The sequence below is a fragment of the Salvelinus alpinus genome, chromosome 12, assembly GCF_045679555.1.
Source record: "Salvelinus alpinus chromosome 12, SLU_Salpinus.1, whole genome shotgun sequence".
In the NCBI taxonomy this organism is placed as follows: Eukaryota; Metazoa; Chordata; class Actinopteri; order Salmoniformes; family Salmonidae; genus Salvelinus; species Salvelinus alpinus.
In genome coordinates, this window is record NC_092097.1 from 55,313,609 (window position 1) to 55,332,775 (window position 19,167).

A 19,167-nucleotide genomic window follows, 5' to 3' on the forward strand; every position below is an offset into this window, starting at 1 on the left:
GGGCCTGTTGCACAAAAGTAGAATTAAGACATCCGGGATAAATGACTCAGCTGAGCTCAATGAAGCCAAAACATGTGCGTCCAGGCTTAATTGGTTGCACAAAGACCAAGCCAGGATGAGCAGACACGGATTCATTAAGCCAGGTGAAACCAATCCTGGATAGGTGCGCGCTCACGGCTCACTCAAATAGACCCCGCCACAGATCACAGATTAACTGATTTACCATGGCAACTAGAGCCGCGTACTTTTCCCCGTCGGAAGCACAAATCCTCATGGAGGCATACGAGGAGGTAAAATATATAATTAAGAAGAAAGGCAACACCGCCACAGTGATAAAGCAAAGAGAAAAAGCGTGGCAAAGTATTGCAGACCGCCTGAATGCGTAAGTAGTGCACAATTACACACTCACCGCTCCGCTGAAACATCACAATTACAATTCAAATATTTAATTCACATCTCCAAAAATGCAGTTGTACTGTAATTATGAAACGGTTAAATTTTTAATTGAAATGCACTGCAGATATGAGTGAAATTGTGTAAAGTAACTCCATCACACTGTATAAAGCTATGATAAATTTTTTGATATTTTTACTGAAAACAAGACAAAAATACCAAGTAATTTTTTGCAGTGTGACTCCATTAAATGTGTGTGTGTGTGTGTGTGTGTGTAGATTAAACATGAACGGGCCAAAACGGACATGGCAGCAGGTCAAAATCAAATACAAGAACATTCTGCAGAATGGTATGGTCCCTGACTAATATTTAACAAAGCACAAGCATATATTGTACCCAGAAGGTGCCTGCTCACACATTGTCTGTACTGTTTTAGCAGTGAAAAAGAATACCCACAGACAAGGCACGGGTGGTGGGTCACCAAAGGCTGACCTTACCCCAGCAGAGGACATGGCCTTGGAGCTAAATAAAGGCAGGCCCGTCTTAGAGGGGATCCCTGGGGGGAAAGAGACGAGCATAGGTTCCTCCCAAGATGCCACCCGCTTCATTCAAGGTATGTCCTTCCATCTCTACATGGGATACAACCACATTCATATTGAATCAATTTGGACTGTCTGACTTTGGTTTACCTATTGCCTTGCAGTGTCTGGCAGCACTGTGTTCCTGTTAGAGCCACCAGCACAAGCACCAGACGATGCTGATCCAGTGAGTACTCCATCAAAGGCATACTGTAGGCCTGGCATGTCTTGTCTACTAGCTTCAATATGAATCCGATTAAATGTGATAGGGTGAAGGCCCCAGTGCAGCAGCAACAGCACATGATGGAGACGATGATGAGGAGGAGACCATCTCTCTGGATTCCAGAAGGCATGAGGTATCATGTTAAGACTGTGAAAGTACTATTTACTCTACAATGGTGAGGAGTCCTCATCAAAATCAAAAAATCTAATTTATTTTACAGGACCCAGATGCTATACAGTGGGAAAACCAGCCTGGCAACATAGTGCGTATTAATAAAAGGACACCACATCCTGCCAAATTCCAGCTGCGCTAATTGTATTGTGTTCACAGAGCTCACAAGCTATCAGAAAGTTGTATGGCAACCACCTCCGGCGCCAAATAGAACTGGCAGACATAGACATTCAGTACAAGAAGAAAAAGATGGAAAATCTTGCACTGGAGTCCGAAACAAAAAAGAGGACAATTAGGAAACTGGACCTTGAAATAAAAAAACTTGAGAGGGAGGTGAGATATGCCTTCAATGTACACTGTATGCTAACTGTAACACAAATGTATTAATCATTATTTTTCTTTCCTCCCCCAGCTCCAAGAAGATGACACAGCTCAAAATAAAAATTAGGTATATTCTCGTAAAGTCAAGTGAGCCATGACATATGAGCTCTTATTGTGAGCACACAGGACGGTGGCATCTTTCTAAGGTTTTTTTTATTTTCCCAGCAATCAGTACAACCAAGTCATCGTTATAAGGCATCGCCCTCTTTTGCCCACCCCCCCAGCACCAGGTGTGGCCACTAGCCTATATGAAGGCCCAAAATTGTGTGTTCCTTTCTGCTCTGACAATGGCATGCCCATTCGTGCGAGATGTGGTGGATGAAGAAGCACTTGTGCTGAGGAGAGCCTTCAGGCGAGAAAGGGTCTTCAGGGACCGGTTGGACCCACTGGCCTTCCCTGATGACCATCTATATGAAAGATACAGGTTTTCTGCAGATGGCATCAGGTATCTATGCAGACTACTGGGTCCCAGGATTAAGCACCGCACTGCACGGAGCCATGCACTGAGTGTGGAGCAAATGGTTTGTGTGGCCTTGCGCTTTTTTGCTAGTGGAGCCTTCCTGTACTCAGTGGGGGATGCAGAACAGCTGAACAAGGCCACAATTTGCCGCACAATAAGGAGTGTGTGTCTGGCTATCAAAGCATTAGCAGATGTCTTCATCTCCTTCCCTGGCCACAGAAGACTCTGTGACATCAAAGAGGAGTTCTATAGGATTGCAGGTAAGAGGATCTACAAATTACAGGACAACTGTTAACACATAGTAGGATACTCATTACTTTGTGTGACAGGTTTCCCCAATGTCATTGGTGCAGTGGACTGCACACACATAAGGATAAAAGCCCCCTCAGGTGCCCATGAGGCCGATTTTGTGAATAGGAAATCCTTTCACAGCATTAATGTTCAGGTGAACATAACTTTTTGATATTGTCCATTGACGAACACTCTGCATTGCCAGTGATGTGCATTGATTGGTGTAATATTCCTCATCTTATGATTTCAGATGGTCTGCAATGCTGACTGTGTGATCAGCAATGTTGTGGCAAAATGGCCAGGCTCAGTCCATGACTCCAGAATCTTTCGGGCCTCTGAAATCTATCAGTGCCTATCACAAGGTAAGCCACACAACCCCTATTTATAACCATCATGGCTGTGTCAAGAATATCACTGTGTTTATGAGGTAGTAATGATGAGATTTTGTGTTGACAGGTGAATTCTCTGGTGTGTTGCTGGGAGACAGGGGGTATGGCTGCCAGCCTTTTCTCCTGACACCTTTCACAGACCCCCAGGAAGCACAGCAGGCCTACAACCATGCCCATGCCAGGACCAGGGCCAGAGTTGAAATGACCTTTGGCCTCCTGAAGGCACGCTTTCACTGCCTTCACAAATTAAGGGTCAGCCCTGTTAGGGCATGTGATATTACTGTGGCTTGTGCTGTCCTCCACAATGTGGCCTGCCTGAGGAAGGAGAGGGCCCCCAGAGTGCCACCAGCCATGGACTGGGACAATCCGGCAATCTTCCCTGATGACGACAGTGGTCGGCTGCTGAGGGACCAATATGTGTTGAATTATTTTAGTTAGTATGTGTGCTTTCAATTTTGGTTAAATATGTCCTGCGGTGGCAGAGGAATTTGGTTTTTTTTGGGTTCGTTTTTTGACGAATTTGGCCTCTTATGATGTTTGTGCGGTATACTGTGTGTAATACAAGGCTGCAGGGAGGCTACTGCATCCATTCATTTGTCTGTTCAGTTGATGTGTATGGATTTGTCCTGCATTTATTTTAGTGTGCAGACATGCAGGGTGTGTTATATACAGACCTTTGAATGTGTATGTATCATTTTGTATAATATGCTTGGATTCTGTGCTTTCCATCTTGTAGAGTCACTGTGACTTCAGTTTCGAAAGGAGCTGATGGTTTACCTGCTTTGTTTTGTCCTTATTCAATAAAGGAACATAATGTTACACATTGTGTTTTTATATTCATATGGAATGTGTATTTGTTTATATGACAGAGTACTAGGGCCACACTGAAGAAAAAGGATAAAGTCATAAATTTATGAGGCTGGTTCTTTCTGCAGAAAAGCTACATATTGTTTTTACAGTTTTGATACTTATGACAATGTGATACTTAATATTCTGGCACATCAGCATGTCTTTGTTTATGAAACCATACTGAAGTACAATTTCACGAAATGCCCCACATCTGTCATTTTAACAACTGTCCTCCTTTAAAACAACTGGTTACAATATTATGACTTGTGTTTTTTTCCCCTCTGTGGCCCTAATATTCTATCATTTTATATATAGCCTTATAGTCTATGGGAAACTGTAAATTATCTAATGATAGCAACATCATCTAAAAATCATTTTTTATCCAAAATCATTAATTAATGATCACAAACGTTTAAATAATAACAGTGGGTCTAGTTATATGTGATAACAATGTATAGTGAGCAGTGAAATAACTATTGGTTTCCATTTGTGGTGACTGCTGACTGACATTAGGGATGAGATTAAATAGATCCTGGAATTTAGCCTGGTCTGGAGCAGGCTAGCTCCACAGAATAAATCTCCATGGTAATTTATACCATAACATATCCTCCTGCCCCCTATCCATCTTTAGTGCAACCGGATTACGGATCAATTGAGCCAGGATCACCAAGATATCCTGGCTTAATCCCTTATCCTAGTTTTGTGCAACAGGCCCCTGGCATTGTGGTGTCATGACAACCTCTCCCTCAACGTTAGCAAAACAAAGGATTTGATTGTTGACTTTTGGAAGGCGAGGAGGGAACATACCCCGGATCCACATCAACGGGACTGCAGTAGAGAGAGTCACAAGTTTTAAGTTTCTCAGCGACTACATCATTGCGGACTCGTCATGGACCAACATGACAACAGCGTCTCTACCTTCTAAGGTGGCTGAAGAAAGTTGCCATGCTGCCTCCTCTCTAAATACTACTACTGCACCATCGAGAGCGTCCTGAGCGGATGCATCATGGCCTGGTATGGCAATTACTCCGTCCACAACTGCAAGGCACTCCAGCGGGTTAGTCAACAACACCTCTGCAACGCTGATCCTCAAGACTGGGGCTCCACACGGGTGTGTGCTCAGCCTCCTCCTGTGCTCCCTGTTCACCCATGATTTCGTGGCAACTCAATCGTCAATTTTGCTGACAACAGTGGTAGGCCTGATTAACAAAAATGACGAGAAAGCCTACGGGAAGGAGTTGAGGGACCTAACGGAATGATGCCAGGAAAATAACCTCTCCCTCAATGTCAACAAAACAAAGGAGATGATCGTGGACTACTGTAGACAGCAGATTGAGCTAGTCCCCATCCATGTCAACAGGGCCGCACTGGAGAGGATGAAGAGCTTCAAGTTACTCGGCGTGCACATAACTATAAACCTGAAATAGTCCATTCACAGAGTCAGTGTGGTGAAAGCTCAACAGCGCCTCTTCAACTTCAGGAGACTGAAGAAATGTGGCTAGTCCTCTTAGGCCCTCATGAAATTCTACATGTGCACCATTGAGACGATCATGTAGGGCTGTATCAACGCCTGGTCCGGAATTTGCAACCACAGGGCTCTCCAGATGGTGGTGCGGTCAGCCCAACGCATCACCGGGGGCACACTGCCTGCCCTCCAGGACATTTACAGCACGCAGTGTCACAGATAGGCCAAGAAGATCATCAAGGACCTCAGCCACCCGAGCCATGGCCTTGTCTCCCCGCTACCATCTAGATGTAGATGATAGTACAGGTGCATCAAAGCTAACCCTAAGAGACTGAGAAACTGGAGATAGAAGTTTCTTACTCCAGGCCATCGGACGTTGAAATAGTAACCTCTAGCCGGCCTCCGCCCAGTACCCTGCCCAAACTTAGTCACTGTTAAAAGCAGGGTACTGGGCTGATACCACCTGGTACTATACCCTGTACCGTAGAGACTGCTGCCATATGTACATAGTCACTCAACACGGTTCACTTTAATAATGTTTACAGTAGAGTACCTGTACTGGGGTTCTGTGGTCACCAAACTGACTTCAAGCGCAGCGGTCTCCCTTCACAGGAGTGGCAACTGGGAACATATAAATGAACAAAATCACTCGGACCAGCCTTTCTGGACCGTGGCGGTAAAGCCTGATAAGTGCAACACCCAAAGGGCTCTCACGTTGACGGGCAAGGCACCTGTCCAGCAGCCCTGAGAATTGAAGAGGTAATTTAGGCAATTCAAGGCAATTTACTGCACATACAGTTATGCTGTGTTTGCTCAAGAGTATAATTAATTGGCTGATCCCACCTGATGACCCGGATTGAATATTGGGGTGCGTTCAGCAGGATGCAACCTTTTGGAAGGTTCAGATAACAATATGCTATTTTGAACAAATATGTCTCTCCGACATGTAGATTAAGGAAATACGTTGTCTCTATTCATGAAATGTATATCTGCAATGATCGAAGGTTTTTTGACTGAACGTGGCCCATGTAATTCTTCCTTAATGAAGAAGCACCACCTAGATGGCTACTTTAAAATGTTGGAAGCCCTCAATGGCAGTGTTCATGCCAAATAGGATTTCATCCATCTAGAGTCCTCTATCTAACTCCATGAGACTGACTCAATAGCCAGGTTCAGACCAGCAAACGCCGGCCCCTAATTGCAATGAGGTGCACCTGGAGACAAAGAGATACACCTGGGTTAATTAAGACATGTCACATAACATAAATACCAGGTGTATTGGGTCTTGTTGTCATCAGTTGCATTTTCTCTGTTACTACCACTCCTTTACCTGGAATCATGCGCATTTTCAGACTGTTGGCGGTCACATGTGAGTATACAAAATCTGTATCTGATGCAGATTAGAATTTAAATATATATGACCAACTGTTTGTATTTGTGAGTAATAGAAGTACATGTCATATGATTTGAGGGACATTCAGTCCCTATTGGACAAAAAACTATTCAAAACAAAATCATAACAAATGTGACATCTTGTGCCTGGAATAAGAGACCAAATGCTCAACTTGACTATAATACACTTAGTATAACTGAAATGTATTAGTATAGAGACCAATGCTGAATTCTAGCTTCATGGTCCAAGTGCATATGTTGCTCAACTAGCTGTGTGATGTTGTTTCAGTGCTGGCTGCAGCTTGCTGTACACTAACGGATGGAGGTACTGTATGTAATAATGATGATACTACTTAACCAAGCTAATGTGAGTGGTGTGTAATTCCTGTTTATTTGTCCTGGCAGCAATCAGCATCACGTGTGAAGGCTCTGATGCTTTACTGCAATGTGGTAAGCTAGTCCACACTGCTGAACAGTATACTCACTGACCACCTATGATAGTTTCTACTGTAGATTAGCGTCACTAGCCCACACCATAGAGACCCAGACTTGGCTCTCCTTTGTCCCTCACCTTTCTCCTTTTCATTGTCTCTCTTCCCCATCTCCCTCAGATGGAGGTAAGATTCAAATCAAGCGTGCCAACTATGGTCGTCGTCAACACGATGTGTGTTCCATTGGGCGCCCCGATAACCAACTCACCGACACCAACTGCCTCAGCCAATCCACCACCAGCAAGATGGCAGAAAGGTACTAGAACCTGTAGGAACTCCTTGACTAGTGTTAACCAGCAAGATGGCAGAAAGGTACTGGAACCTGTGTTTACCTGTAGGAACTCCTTGACTAGTGTTAACCAGCAAGATGGCAGAAAGGTACTGGAACCTGTGTTTACCTGTAGGAACTCCTTGACTAGTGTTAACCAGCAAGATGGCAGAAAGGAACTCATGACCTCTACCTGTCTTTGAAACACACAGATGCGGTGGGAAGAGCGAGTGTGTTGTGCCGGCATCCAATTTCGTTTTTGGAGACCCCTGTGTCGGGACTTACAAGTACCTGGACATCAAATACTCCTGTGTCCAACAGCAAGAAACAAGTCAGTCTCTGAATGTGTGCTAATAACACTTAGTGGTGGGCACCAATATCCATAATTAGATTCAACGTACTATCGGTACGACTGTGGCATGTTGGGGTATTGTTTAATACTCCTACCCACTTTACTCTTTTGTAAAAGAGTGCACTCTGCTGATAGCTAGAAAAGGAATAGAATGGGTCGTTCCCCTATGTTACTAGATTGCTAACTACGTTTTATTAAATGCCGTCTTATGGCTTTAACGCTTCATACGTGCATGGGTTTCTCAACGTGTAAACCACCCTCACCTGCTAACTAACCCTAGCTAGCCAACAAGCTGTGGTTATTGAAAAATGTAGCCGGCAACAACTTTAGTTAGCGTAGCCTATAGGGAGGTCAGGGACCTGGAAGTGTGGTGCCAAGACGACAAAGGAACTGATAGTGGACTACAGGAAACGAGGGCCGAGCCCCTCCCAACCAGGAGGCTAGAAATATTTGGTATCAGCCCTCCGATCCTCAATTCTACAGCTGCACCATTGAGAGCTTTTTGACTGGCTGCATCACCACTAGGTATGGCATCTGACTGCAAGGTGCTACAGAGGGTAATGTGTACGGCCCAGTACATCACTCAGGCTGGGCTCCCTGCCATCAGGATCTCGACACCACGTGTGTCTGAAGGCCCTACATACAGACTCGAGCCACCCAAGTCATACTGGCCTCTGCTACTCCATAACAAATGGTACGGGTGCACCAAGTCTGGAATCAACAGGACCTTGAATGGCTTCCACTTCCCCCAAGCCATAAAACTGCTGAATGACTACCCCGACCATCTGCACTGACCCTTTTTGCAGTAACCTTTTCGACTTGCCTCATATGCTGCTGCTGTTCCTTATATGTACATATCTCGCTCAATTAGCCAGCAAGAACATGGAAGGGAAGTGTCTCAAGCTTATTTGATGGTTGTGCACTTAATCTGGTTTACCACTGAATATGTTTCAGTGAACGGTAACTAGCTAGAGCAACTCCCACAGATTGGTAGGGTCTATAGCTAATCTGACAGATGGCACAAACTGCATAGAAATTCAGATTTGGTGTAGCGGGTCGACCTGTTTTCACCAGCTTACCAACTGTTCATAAGGAAGTGAAACTACAAGGTAACGGTGGAAGATGACGCGCATTACTTTGTATACTTTACTTCATGCCAACACGTTGATTCCAGGTGCATTTTAAACATTCCCTATTAGTCCCCATCACTAACACTTCACCAGGCTAATGTGTCTTAATTTGTGTGGTGTAACTCCTGTGTTGTCCTTGCAGTAAGCAGCATCATATGTGAAGGCTCTGATTCTCAACTACTATGTGGTAAGCTGGTCAACACTACCATACAGTGTATTCATGTGGTGACATATGTTAGTCACTAGCCCACACATACAACCAGATTTGGTAATCCTTTTCTTTGATCTCTTCCTCAGATCGGGGTGAGATCCATATTCAGCGTGCCAACTATGGTCGTCGTCAACACGATGTGTGTTCCATTGGGCGCCCACAAAACCAACTCAAAAACACCAAGTGCCTCAGCCCATCCACCACCAGCACAATGGCAAAAAGGTACTGAAACCGTTAGTGTGCATATACCTGTAGGCACTCATTGGCTGAGATGTTAAACTCTACCTGTTTCACACAGGTGTGACGGAGAGCGCCAGTGTATCGTCAAGGTATCCAACTCCGTGTTCGGCGACCCCTGTGTCGGAACCTATAAGTACTTGGATGTGGCTTACACCTGTTACTGAATGTGAGTTGTATATGTTCATGCACAAATGACTGGGAACTAGAATGCTGGTACTGATGGTTTGTCTTGCAGGATATCTTCCTGGGGAACCTGAAGATGTACAAGGCTTCTGTGACTTTATCATTGGGTCATGCTGTTTTCCTCCAACTGCCAAATCAACTTCAGTGACCATTGTAAACCTGTGCCTTTTGTGCTGAATTATTTCTTAAACAATTTCTGAACTGTGGTTGTTGGTCTGAATTAAATGACGTGGCTGGAAGACGATACTGGTTGCCTCTTGTATATTACTAAATGTCATACCAATATTACTGACCATGTGTCCGGTATTCTCTCTTACACACTTTTCACCGCACTCATTTGTACCTGGGGATAACTTGCCTTTGTCTTGACGTCTGTAAGCTGTGCCCACCTTTAGGCAGATGTAGAAAAGTTTAATACTCATTGTGATCACTTTCCTGACTACCTCAGGCGGTGTGATCTGGATGGTCAAACAATTTAAATGAATTGAACCTGCCTCTCAAATCATTGACAGGTAGTACTTATGCCATCAGCAGCCTTAATGGTCCTAATTTGTATTAATCACCAGCTAAGCTGGTCACAAAGCAGACCTGGATGGGTGAGACATTTTTATACACTGTTTAGACCCTACAAACATTGATAGTTAAGTGGTTGGATCATGAACCAATTGTTACTGTGTAAATTCAGCTAGACTATTTCTTCTCTTACTAAACATACTTCCAGGGAAGCTGCCCAACTACATCACATTAGTTCAACAGCTTCTTATCCAGAGACTCACAGGCACGTCGACAAATCTCCCACAATGTCAAAGGGGGACCTGACCGATACAGACATCCAAGAGCTGGCCCTCAACCATCACATTCCACCCTGAGAAATAAAATAATTATATTCCCTTCCCTATGCACCACCAAATAAGAGAAACAACCATGAAAAACAGCCAGGCCAACAATGTTAGAGTGCATGTATGGCACCATGTCCATCTGAGCATTTGAATTAGTATGCATTTGTACAAACACCTTCATGGCATAACCCTTAACTGTATCAACACAGCCCCTCAGTGTCATTCAGATGTATTTGTTTTATCTGGAATTTATTTTACATCATTCTATCCTTCGCCCAGCAACTCCACCCCCACTTGTCTCCAATTCCACATCCCAACCCTCATCTTCCCTTAGCCCATCCCACCTGTCTCTGCTGGCCAAACACTTTGGATTTCTACGCAGCATATATATTTCAACTATGCTGTGATTAACATACCATTTCTATTGAATAGACTCTACAGACTGTTGGAAAAACGTTAATAGTATTAGTAATTGACCTCCAACAGTATATCTAGGGTCAATTTTAGATCAATGTTTTGCATTTTCAGCTATTCCTGAGAACCTACTTGAGGGCAATACTAAAATAAATGGTCAATTGATTCTGTATTCTCACTACGAAATCTGCATTAGCTGAAAAGCACAAGTCTTGAATCATCGAGAGGAATCTCTTCCCAACAATTTTGCAATCTGTATGGCACATATCAACATCCTGGTCCTCAAATGAAACTGGTATACATTCCTATTTATGCTATTTTTATTCCGCTGCAAGTTTTGATCCTGTTAAATTGGGCAGACAGACCACTTCCCTACCTCCTTCTACTGCCACCTGCCTCCATTTTTGGTGTAACGCTGTAATCAATTGGTTAAAATCTTGGACTGAGCAGACCTTTCCATATTTCTGATAACTCTATAAAAGACAACTCACCCATTCCAATTTACAATATCAGTTAATAACAAAATACCCTTTTCAAACTGTTTCCCATAAATACAGGTATTTTATCAACCAGCACGTTTAATTCAGCATTAATATTTTTTATATATTTTCAGGTGGATGAAATTTAAATTGTAGCCAGCTCTGCAATGCTTGTATTTACTTAGAAAAAGGTATCATTTGCAATCAATCAAAAATGAGACATCGAAATCTGTACACAGGCAAAAGCGCTATTTAAACAGCGGATTAACTTTTCTTAGTATTTTACTTGAGAAACATTTAGGGTTCAAATAAATCTTTTGACTAAGTGAAGATTTTAGGGATGTTTAGTGCTTTTATATTTAATATCACAACACCCAATTCATATTCATTATATAGCCAGCTAGGCCTGCATACCACCCATCATCACACTCCTGGTTTGCTTCTGAAGCTAAGCTAAGCTAAGCAGGGTTGGTCCTGGTAAGTCCCTGGATGGAAGAACAGATGATTCTGGAAGTGGTGTTGGAGGGTCAGTAGGAGGCACCCTTTCCTCTTGTCTAAAACATATGACCAAGATGGCAGTAGGGTGCCATCTTTTGGATGTGACGTTACATGGGTGTCCTGACTCTCTGTGGTCACTAAAGATCCCATGGTACTGATCGCAAGAGTAGGGGTGTTAACCACAGTGTCCTGGCTAAATTCCCAATCTGTCCTTCATACCATCATGGCCACCTAATCATCCCCGGTTTAGAATTGGCTCATTCATCCCCCCTCTTCTCCCCTGTAACTATTCCCCAGGTTGTTGCTGTAAATGAGTATGTGTTCTCAGACAACTTACCTGTTTAAATACAAATAAACAAATGGATAAATATAGATAGGCACACTGTATCTTGTCTGGTTTAGCGTCCCAGATAAAGCTGTCTGTTTTCTGTTTAAAATAGTGTCTGTGAGTTTAACCTCTTGACGCTAGGGGTCAGATAAAAAAATAAAAAAAATAAAAAAACATTCCCAAGGTAAACAGACTATTTCTCAGGTCCAGATCGTAGAATATGCATATAATTTACAGATTAGGATAGAAAACACTCCACAGTTTCCAAAACTGTCAAAATATTGTCTGTGAGTATAACAAAACTGATTCTGCAGGCAAAACCTGAGAAAGTCTAACCTGGAAGTGACTTTTTTATTTTTATCTGTGTTTGCTGGCCCATCTTTCTTCCATTTAAAGGGGTATCAACCAGATTCATTTTCCAATGGCTTCCTCAGGCTGTGACCAGGCTTTAGACATAGTTTCAGGCTTTTATTTTGAAAAATTAGCGCGAGTTTTAAATTGTCAAGCGGAGAAAAACAAAGGTGTCCGCTGTCACCATATCTATTCGTTATGGCCATCGAAATGCTAGCTTTTAAAATCAGAACAAATAACAACATTAGAGGATTAGAAATCCAAGACTTAAAAACAAAGGTGTCCATGTATGCCGATTACTCAAGTTTTATATTTAGTCTGCTAGCTAGATCCCTGTAATGTCTCATTGAAGATCTAGATAACTTTTCTGGACTCTCTGGACTAAAACCTAATTATGAGAAGTGTACAATACTACGTATTGGATCTTTAAAAAATAAACTATACAAAAGGACCAGCTGACATCATGTCAGTGATTCTCTCGTTAACACAGGTGTGAGTGCTGACAAGGCTGGGCTGGAGATCACTCTGTCTTGCTTCAAAAGGAGGGTGGTGCTTGGAATCATTGTTCTTCCTCTGTCAATCATGGTAAACTGCAAGGAGACACGTGCCGTCATTATTGCTTTGCACAAAAAGGGCTTCACAGGCAAGGATATTGCTGCCAGTAATATTGCACCTAAATCAACCATTTATCAGATCATCAAGAACTTCAAGGAGAGCGGTTCAATTGTTGTGAAGAAGGCTTAATGGTGCCCAAGAAAGTCCAGCAAGCGGCAGGACCATCTCCTAAAGTTGAATCAGCTGCGGGATCGGGGCACCACCAGTACAGAGCTTGCTCAGTAATGGCAGCAGGCAGGTGTGAGTGCATCTGCACACACAGTGAGGCAAAGACTTTTGGAGGATGGCCTGGTGTCAAGAAGGGCAGCAAAGAAACCAGTTCTCTTCAGGAAAAACATCAGGGACAGACTGATATTCTGCAAAAAGTACAGGGATCGGACTGCTGAGGACTGGGGTAAAGTCAGTTTCTCTGATGAATCCCCTTTCCGATTGTTTGGGGCATCCGGAAAAAAGCTTGTCCGGAGAAGGCAAGGTGAGCGCTACCATCCGTCCTGTGTCATGCCAACAGTAAAGCATCCTGAGACCATTCATGTGTGAAGTTGCTTCTCAGCCAAGGGAGTGGGCTCACTCACAATTTTGCCTAAGAACACAGCCTTGAATAAAGAATGGTACCAACACACCCTCCGAGAGCAACTACTCCCAACCATCCAGGAACAGTTTGGTGACGAACAATGCCTTTTCCAGCATGATGGAGCACCTTGCCATAAGGCAAAAGTGATAACTAAGTGGCTCTGGGAACAAAACATCAATATTTTGGGTCAATGGCCAGGAAACTCCCCAGACCTTAACCTTTCACGAGCCTCTACCCCGGGTCCGGGATCACCCCCCACCCCCCCCACACACTGATTAGCATAGCTAGCATAGCTTCACAAGTAGATAGTAGCATCTAAATATCATTAAATCACAAGTCCAAGACACCAGATGAAAGATACAGATCTTGTGAATAAAGCCACCATTTCAGATTTTTAAAATGTTTTACAGGGAAGACACAATATGTAAATCTATTAGCTAAACACGTTAGCAAAATACACCACTTTTCTAACTCCATCAGTTTCTTACTCCTTCAGGTGCTATCACCAATTCGGCTAAACTAAGATATTGATAGCCAATAACCTATAAAAAACCTCTTCAGATGACAGTCTGATAACATATTTATGGTATAGGATAGGTGTTGTTAGAAAAAAGTGCATATTTCAGGTAGAAATCACAGTTTACAATTGCACCGACCATCACAAATCGACTAGAATTACTAGATAGAGCAACGTGTATGACCAATTTACTCATCATAAAACATTTCATAAAAATAGACAAAGCATAGCAATGGAAAGACCCAGTTCTTGTGATTTCAGACCATATTTCAGATTTTCTAAGCGTTTTTCAGCGAAAACACAATAAATCGATAAGTTAGCATACCACATGTGCAAACGTTACCAGAGCATCGATTCCAGCCAAAGAGCGCTATAACGTAATCACCGCCAAAATATATTAATTTTTTCACTAACCTTCTCAGAATTCTTCCGATGACACTCCTGTAACATCATTTTACAACATACATATACAGTTTGTTCGAAAAGGTGCATATTTAGCCATACAAAACCGTGGTTATACAATGGAAATAGTCACAACTCAAGCCTCAAAATGAGGAACGTCAGCTTTCAGAGTGATCTAGTTTAATCGAAAGCTAATCATATACTTGACTAAAAAATACAGGGTTGACAGGAATCGAAAGACAAATTAGTTCTTAATGCAACCGCTGATTTACATTTTTAAAATTATCCTTACTTTTCAATACAGGGTTCGCCAAGTGAAGCTATACCAAACAAAATGGCGAAATATGCGTTTAAAATATTTCGACAGAACAACGATTTATCATATTAAATATTGCTTACTTTGAGCTGTTCTTCCATCAGATTCTTGGGCAATGTATCCTTTCTATGTTATAAACGTCTTTTGGTCGATAGATGTCCTCTGTCCTTCGAAATGTCCACCACCAACGACCGACACCCCGAAACGTTTCCAAAGCTAAAAAGTGCACCACAAAGAAATTCCTCAAAATCGCACTAAACGGATATAAATTGCTATAAAACGGTTCAAATTAACTACATTATGATGTTTTTAACAACTATAACGACTGAAAACATGACCGGAGAAATATAACTAGTTAAACAACGATTTGGAATGAGGCAGGTCCGATGTCCATCTTGCTTGTGGCGCGCGGAGAAGAGAGAGAGGTCCTCCCAAGTTTTGTGGTTTTATATGGGCTGGGATTGTGCAATAGACTCCATTCAAAACGTGATGACGTACAGACACCCAGAGGAAGACGTAGGCAGTGTCGGTTTCTTCATAGCATTCACTGTCGCCTTAAAAACAGACTCCAGATCAGGGGTAAAAATTTATGAAATCTGACCCCTGTCATGAAAAGTGCTGTAGATATTGTTCTGTACCACTCAGAGACAAAATTCCAACTTCTATAGAAACTAGAAAGTGTTTTCTATCCAATAATAACAATAATATGCATATTGTACGATCAAGAATTTAGCACGAGGCAGTTTAATTTGGAGACCCAAATATGCTAATGCGGAACAGCACCCCCTATAGTTCCAAGAAGTTAATCCCATTGAGAACTTGTGATCAATCCTTAAGAGGCGGGTGGACAAACAAAAACCCACAAATTCTGACAAACTCCAAGCATTGATCATGCAAGAATGGGCTGCCATCTGTCAGTCAGACCCAGAAGTTAATTAACAGCAGGGTGGATTGCAGAGGTCTTGCAAAAGAAGGGTCAACACTGCAAATATTGACTCTTTGCATCAACTTCATGTAACTGTCAATAAAAGCCTTACACTTATGAAATGCTTGTAATTATAATTCAGTATTCCATAATATCTGACAAAAATATCTAAAGACTCTGAAGCAGCAAACTTTGTGGAAATTAATATTTGTGTCATTATCAAAACTTTAGACCACGACTGTACTCCTGATGACTCGTTTTTCAAATCATAGGAGTAAAAAACATTTAGCTTTATCTGGGACGCTAAACCAGACAAGATACAATGTGCCTATCTATATTAATTCATTTGTTTAGTTTTATTTAAACAAGTTAGTTTTCTGAGAACACATTCTCATTTACACCAACAACCTTGGGAATAGTTACTGGGGAGAAGAGGGGGATGAATGAGCCAATTGTATGAATAGGTGGCCATGATGGTATGAAGGACAGATTGGGAATGTAGCCAGGACACTGGGGATAACACGCCTACTCTTGCGATCAGTGCCATGGGACTTTTAGTGACCACAGAGAGTCAGGACACCCATTTAACCTGTTGAGGACAAGGGGGTGCTGTTTTCACTTTTGGAGAAAATCGTATGATTTTTAAACGGCCTCGTACTCAATTCTTGCTCCTACAATATGCATATTATTATTACTATTGGATAGAAAACAGTCTCTAGTGTCTAAAAACGTTTGAATTATTTCTCTAAGTGAAACAGAACTCCTTTTACAGACCATTTCCTAACCGGAAGTGAGATTTCCAAAAGCGAACTCTCTCTTCAGGAGCTTGTCTATAAAAGGGCATGTCACTTATGACTGTAGAAACACGTCATACGCCTTCGCCTGGGTGTAATGCGGAAGTGAGAGAAAAAATCAGTTGATTATCTCGACCAGGGACTGAACACAACGTCTTGGACTGAGACGTGCGCACTTTTATTTATTTTCTGGGCGCGAAGTCTGACCTGTACTCGGCTCATTGAAGAACCTTTTTAAAGGTGAATATGATCTCTGGCTTCGATTTTCTTTGATACATGTCACAATATCATCTTAAAGTATGTTTTTTCAATATAGTTTAATTATATTATTGAAATTTATTCTGGACTTTAGACGTGATGCGACGCAAGAATTGGTTCAAGAACGAGAGGCTAGCAATGCTAGCTAATGGTGCTTGCTAATTCTGAGGGAAATCGTTCGTTATGGATCCAAATAAAGTCGGTTCTGAACAAAGGACCCCTTGGAGAACATTCTGATGGAAGATCCACAAAGATAAGGACCCAATTTGGGATGCTTTTTCATATATATCTGTCGAACTGTGCTATGCTACCGTTTGACTAGAAGCAATGCTGCTGTGTGCTAGCTATTGTAGTAAGCTAATATAACGATATATTGTGTTTTCGCTGTAAAACACTTCAAAAATCGGAAATATTGGCTCTGTTCACAAGATCTTATTCTTTCATTAGCTATCCACCATATATTGTTCTGAAATGTTTTATGATGTGTAATTAGTAGTTGACGTTGGTGTCTGTATTTTCTCTGGCTACTGCCGTGCGATTTCTGACTGTAGCTGTGATGGTGGCTATGATGGTAGCAGTAATGTAAAACTGATTTATAGCTAAAATATGCACATTTTTCGAACAAAACATAGATTTATTGTGTAACATGTTATAGGACTGTCATCTGAGGGAGTTTTTTCTAGGTTATTTAGGTTGGTTCTAGGTTGGTTCTAGGTTAGTTAGGTTAGCTACTTGCATGCTACCGTTGCTGTGAAAAACTGTCTGTCTGTCTTTTGTATTTGGTGGTGAACTAACATAAATATATGTGGTGTTTTCGCTGTAAAACACTTCAACAATCGGAAATATTGTCTGTATTCACAAGATATTTGTCTTTCATTAGCTATCCACCATATATTTGTCTGAAATGTTTTATGATATGTAATTAGGTAGTTGGTGTCTGTATTTACTCTGGCTACTCCCGTGCGATTTCTGACTGTAGCTATGATGGTAGCAGTAATGTAAAACTGATTTATAGCTAAAATATGCAATTTTTTTGAACAAAACATAGATTTATTGTGTAACATGTTTTAGGACTGTCATCTGAGGTAGTTTTTTCTAGGTTATTTAGGTTGGTTCTAGGTTAGTTAGGTTGGCTTGTGCATGCTACCTGCAGCCTACTTGTGCTGTGAAAAATGTCTGTCTGTCTTTTTTTATTTGGTGGTGACCTAACATAAATATATGTGGTGTTTTCTCTGTAAAACATTTAAAAAATCGGACATGTTGGCTGGATTGACAAGATGTTTATCTTTCAAATGCTGTATTGGACTTGTTAATGTGTGAAAGTTAAATATTTCAATTTTGTTTTTTGAATTTGCCGCTCTGCCTTTTCAATGGAATGTGGGAGGAGTGCCGCTAGCGGCATCCGTGGCCTCAACAGGTTAACGTCCCATCCAAAAGACAGCACCCTACTGCCCTCGGTCATTGAGATATTTTTTAGACCAGAAGAAAGGGTGCCTCCTACTGGCCCTCCGACACCACTTCCAGAAGCATCTGTTGTTTTTTAAGAACTAGTGTATCTATCATTTCCTATACAACATGTATTTTTTAGTAATGTTTATGAATAGTTATTTGGTCAGAATATGTGAGTGTCAGAAAAATATCCGGACGTTGTGGGAAAAAGCTGCTACGTTAGCACAATGTATAACCACTGATTTCAGGTCTAAATATGCACATTTTCGAACAAAACATAAGTGTATGTATAACCTGATGTTATAGGACTGTCATCTGATGAAGCTTATCAAGGTTAGTCAAAAATTATATATCTTTTGCTGGTTTGTTACGATCGCTAACTTTTGCTGCTGGTAAATGGCTTGTGTTTCTGGATATTGTGGTAAGCTAATATAATGCTATATTGTGTTTTCGCTGTAAAACACTTAAGAAATCGGAAATATTGGCTGGAATCACAAGATGCCTGTCTTTCATTTGCTGTACACCATGTATTTTTCAGAAATGTTTTATGATGAGTATTTAGGTATTTGACGTTGGTGTCTGTAATTACTCTGGCTGCTTCGGTGCTATTTCTGACGGTAGCTGTGATGGTAGCTGCAATGTAAAACTGATTTATCGCTCAAATATGCACATTTTTCGAATAAAACATAGATTTATTGAATAACATGTTATAAGACTGTCATCTGATGAAGTTGTTTCTTGGATAGTTTGGTTGGTTCTTGGTTAGTTAGGTTCATTTTGTGCATGCTACCTGTGCTGTGAAAAATGTCTGTCCTTTTTTGTATTTGGTGGTGAGCTAACATAAATATACGTGGTGTTTTCGCTGTAAAATATTTTAAAAATCGGACATGTTGGCTGGATTCACAAGATGTTTATCTTTCAAATGCTGTATTGGACTTGTTAAT

The 19,167-nt window shown here is 41.7% G+C and overlaps 3 protein-coding genes across 3 annotated transcripts; all 3 read left to right on the forward strand.

Moving 5' to 3' along the window:
- The first annotated feature begins 419 nt into the window (after nt 1-419).
- LOC139536368 (uncharacterized) lies at nt 420-2,040 on the forward strand. The gene is made up of 8 exons (XM_071336852.1): nt 420-742; nt 830-1,006; nt 1,097-1,158; nt 1,241-1,327; nt 1,415-1,456; nt 1,525-1,698; nt 1,778-1,813; nt 1,912-2,040. The coding sequence occupies exons 1-7, from the start codon at nt 568-570 to the stop codon at nt 1,811-1,813; spliced, it is 753 nt and encodes a 250-aa protein (XP_071192953.1). The 5' UTR covers nt 420-567; the 3' UTR covers nt 1,912-2,040.
- A 222-nt stretch (nt 2,041-2,262) lies between these two features.
- On the forward strand, nt 2,263-3,463 carry LOC139536389 (putative nuclease HARBI1). The gene is made up of 3 exons (XM_071336888.1): nt 2,263-2,466; nt 2,748-2,859; nt 2,954-3,463. The coding sequence occupies exons 1-3, from the start codon at nt 2,398-2,400 to the stop codon at nt 3,322-3,324; spliced, it is 552 nt and encodes a 183-aa protein (XP_071192989.1). The 5' UTR covers nt 2,263-2,397; the 3' UTR covers nt 3,325-3,463.
- A 3,033-nt stretch (nt 3,464-6,496) lies between these two features.
- Nucleotides 6,497-9,713, forward strand: LOC139536382 (L-rhamnose-binding lectin CSL3-like). Its single transcript, XM_071336880.1, has 9 exons — nt 6,497-6,569; nt 6,882-6,917; nt 6,998-7,042; nt 7,204-7,339; nt 7,564-7,682; nt 8,976-9,020; nt 9,131-9,266; nt 9,343-9,450; nt 9,520-9,713. The coding sequence occupies exons 1-8, from the start codon at nt 6,539-6,541 to the stop codon at nt 9,446-9,448; spliced, it is 654 nt and encodes a 217-aa protein (XP_071192981.1). The 5' UTR covers nt 6,497-6,538; the 3' UTR covers nt 9,449-9,450; nt 9,520-9,713.
- The last annotated feature ends 9,454 nt before the right edge of the window (nt 9,714-19,167 follow it).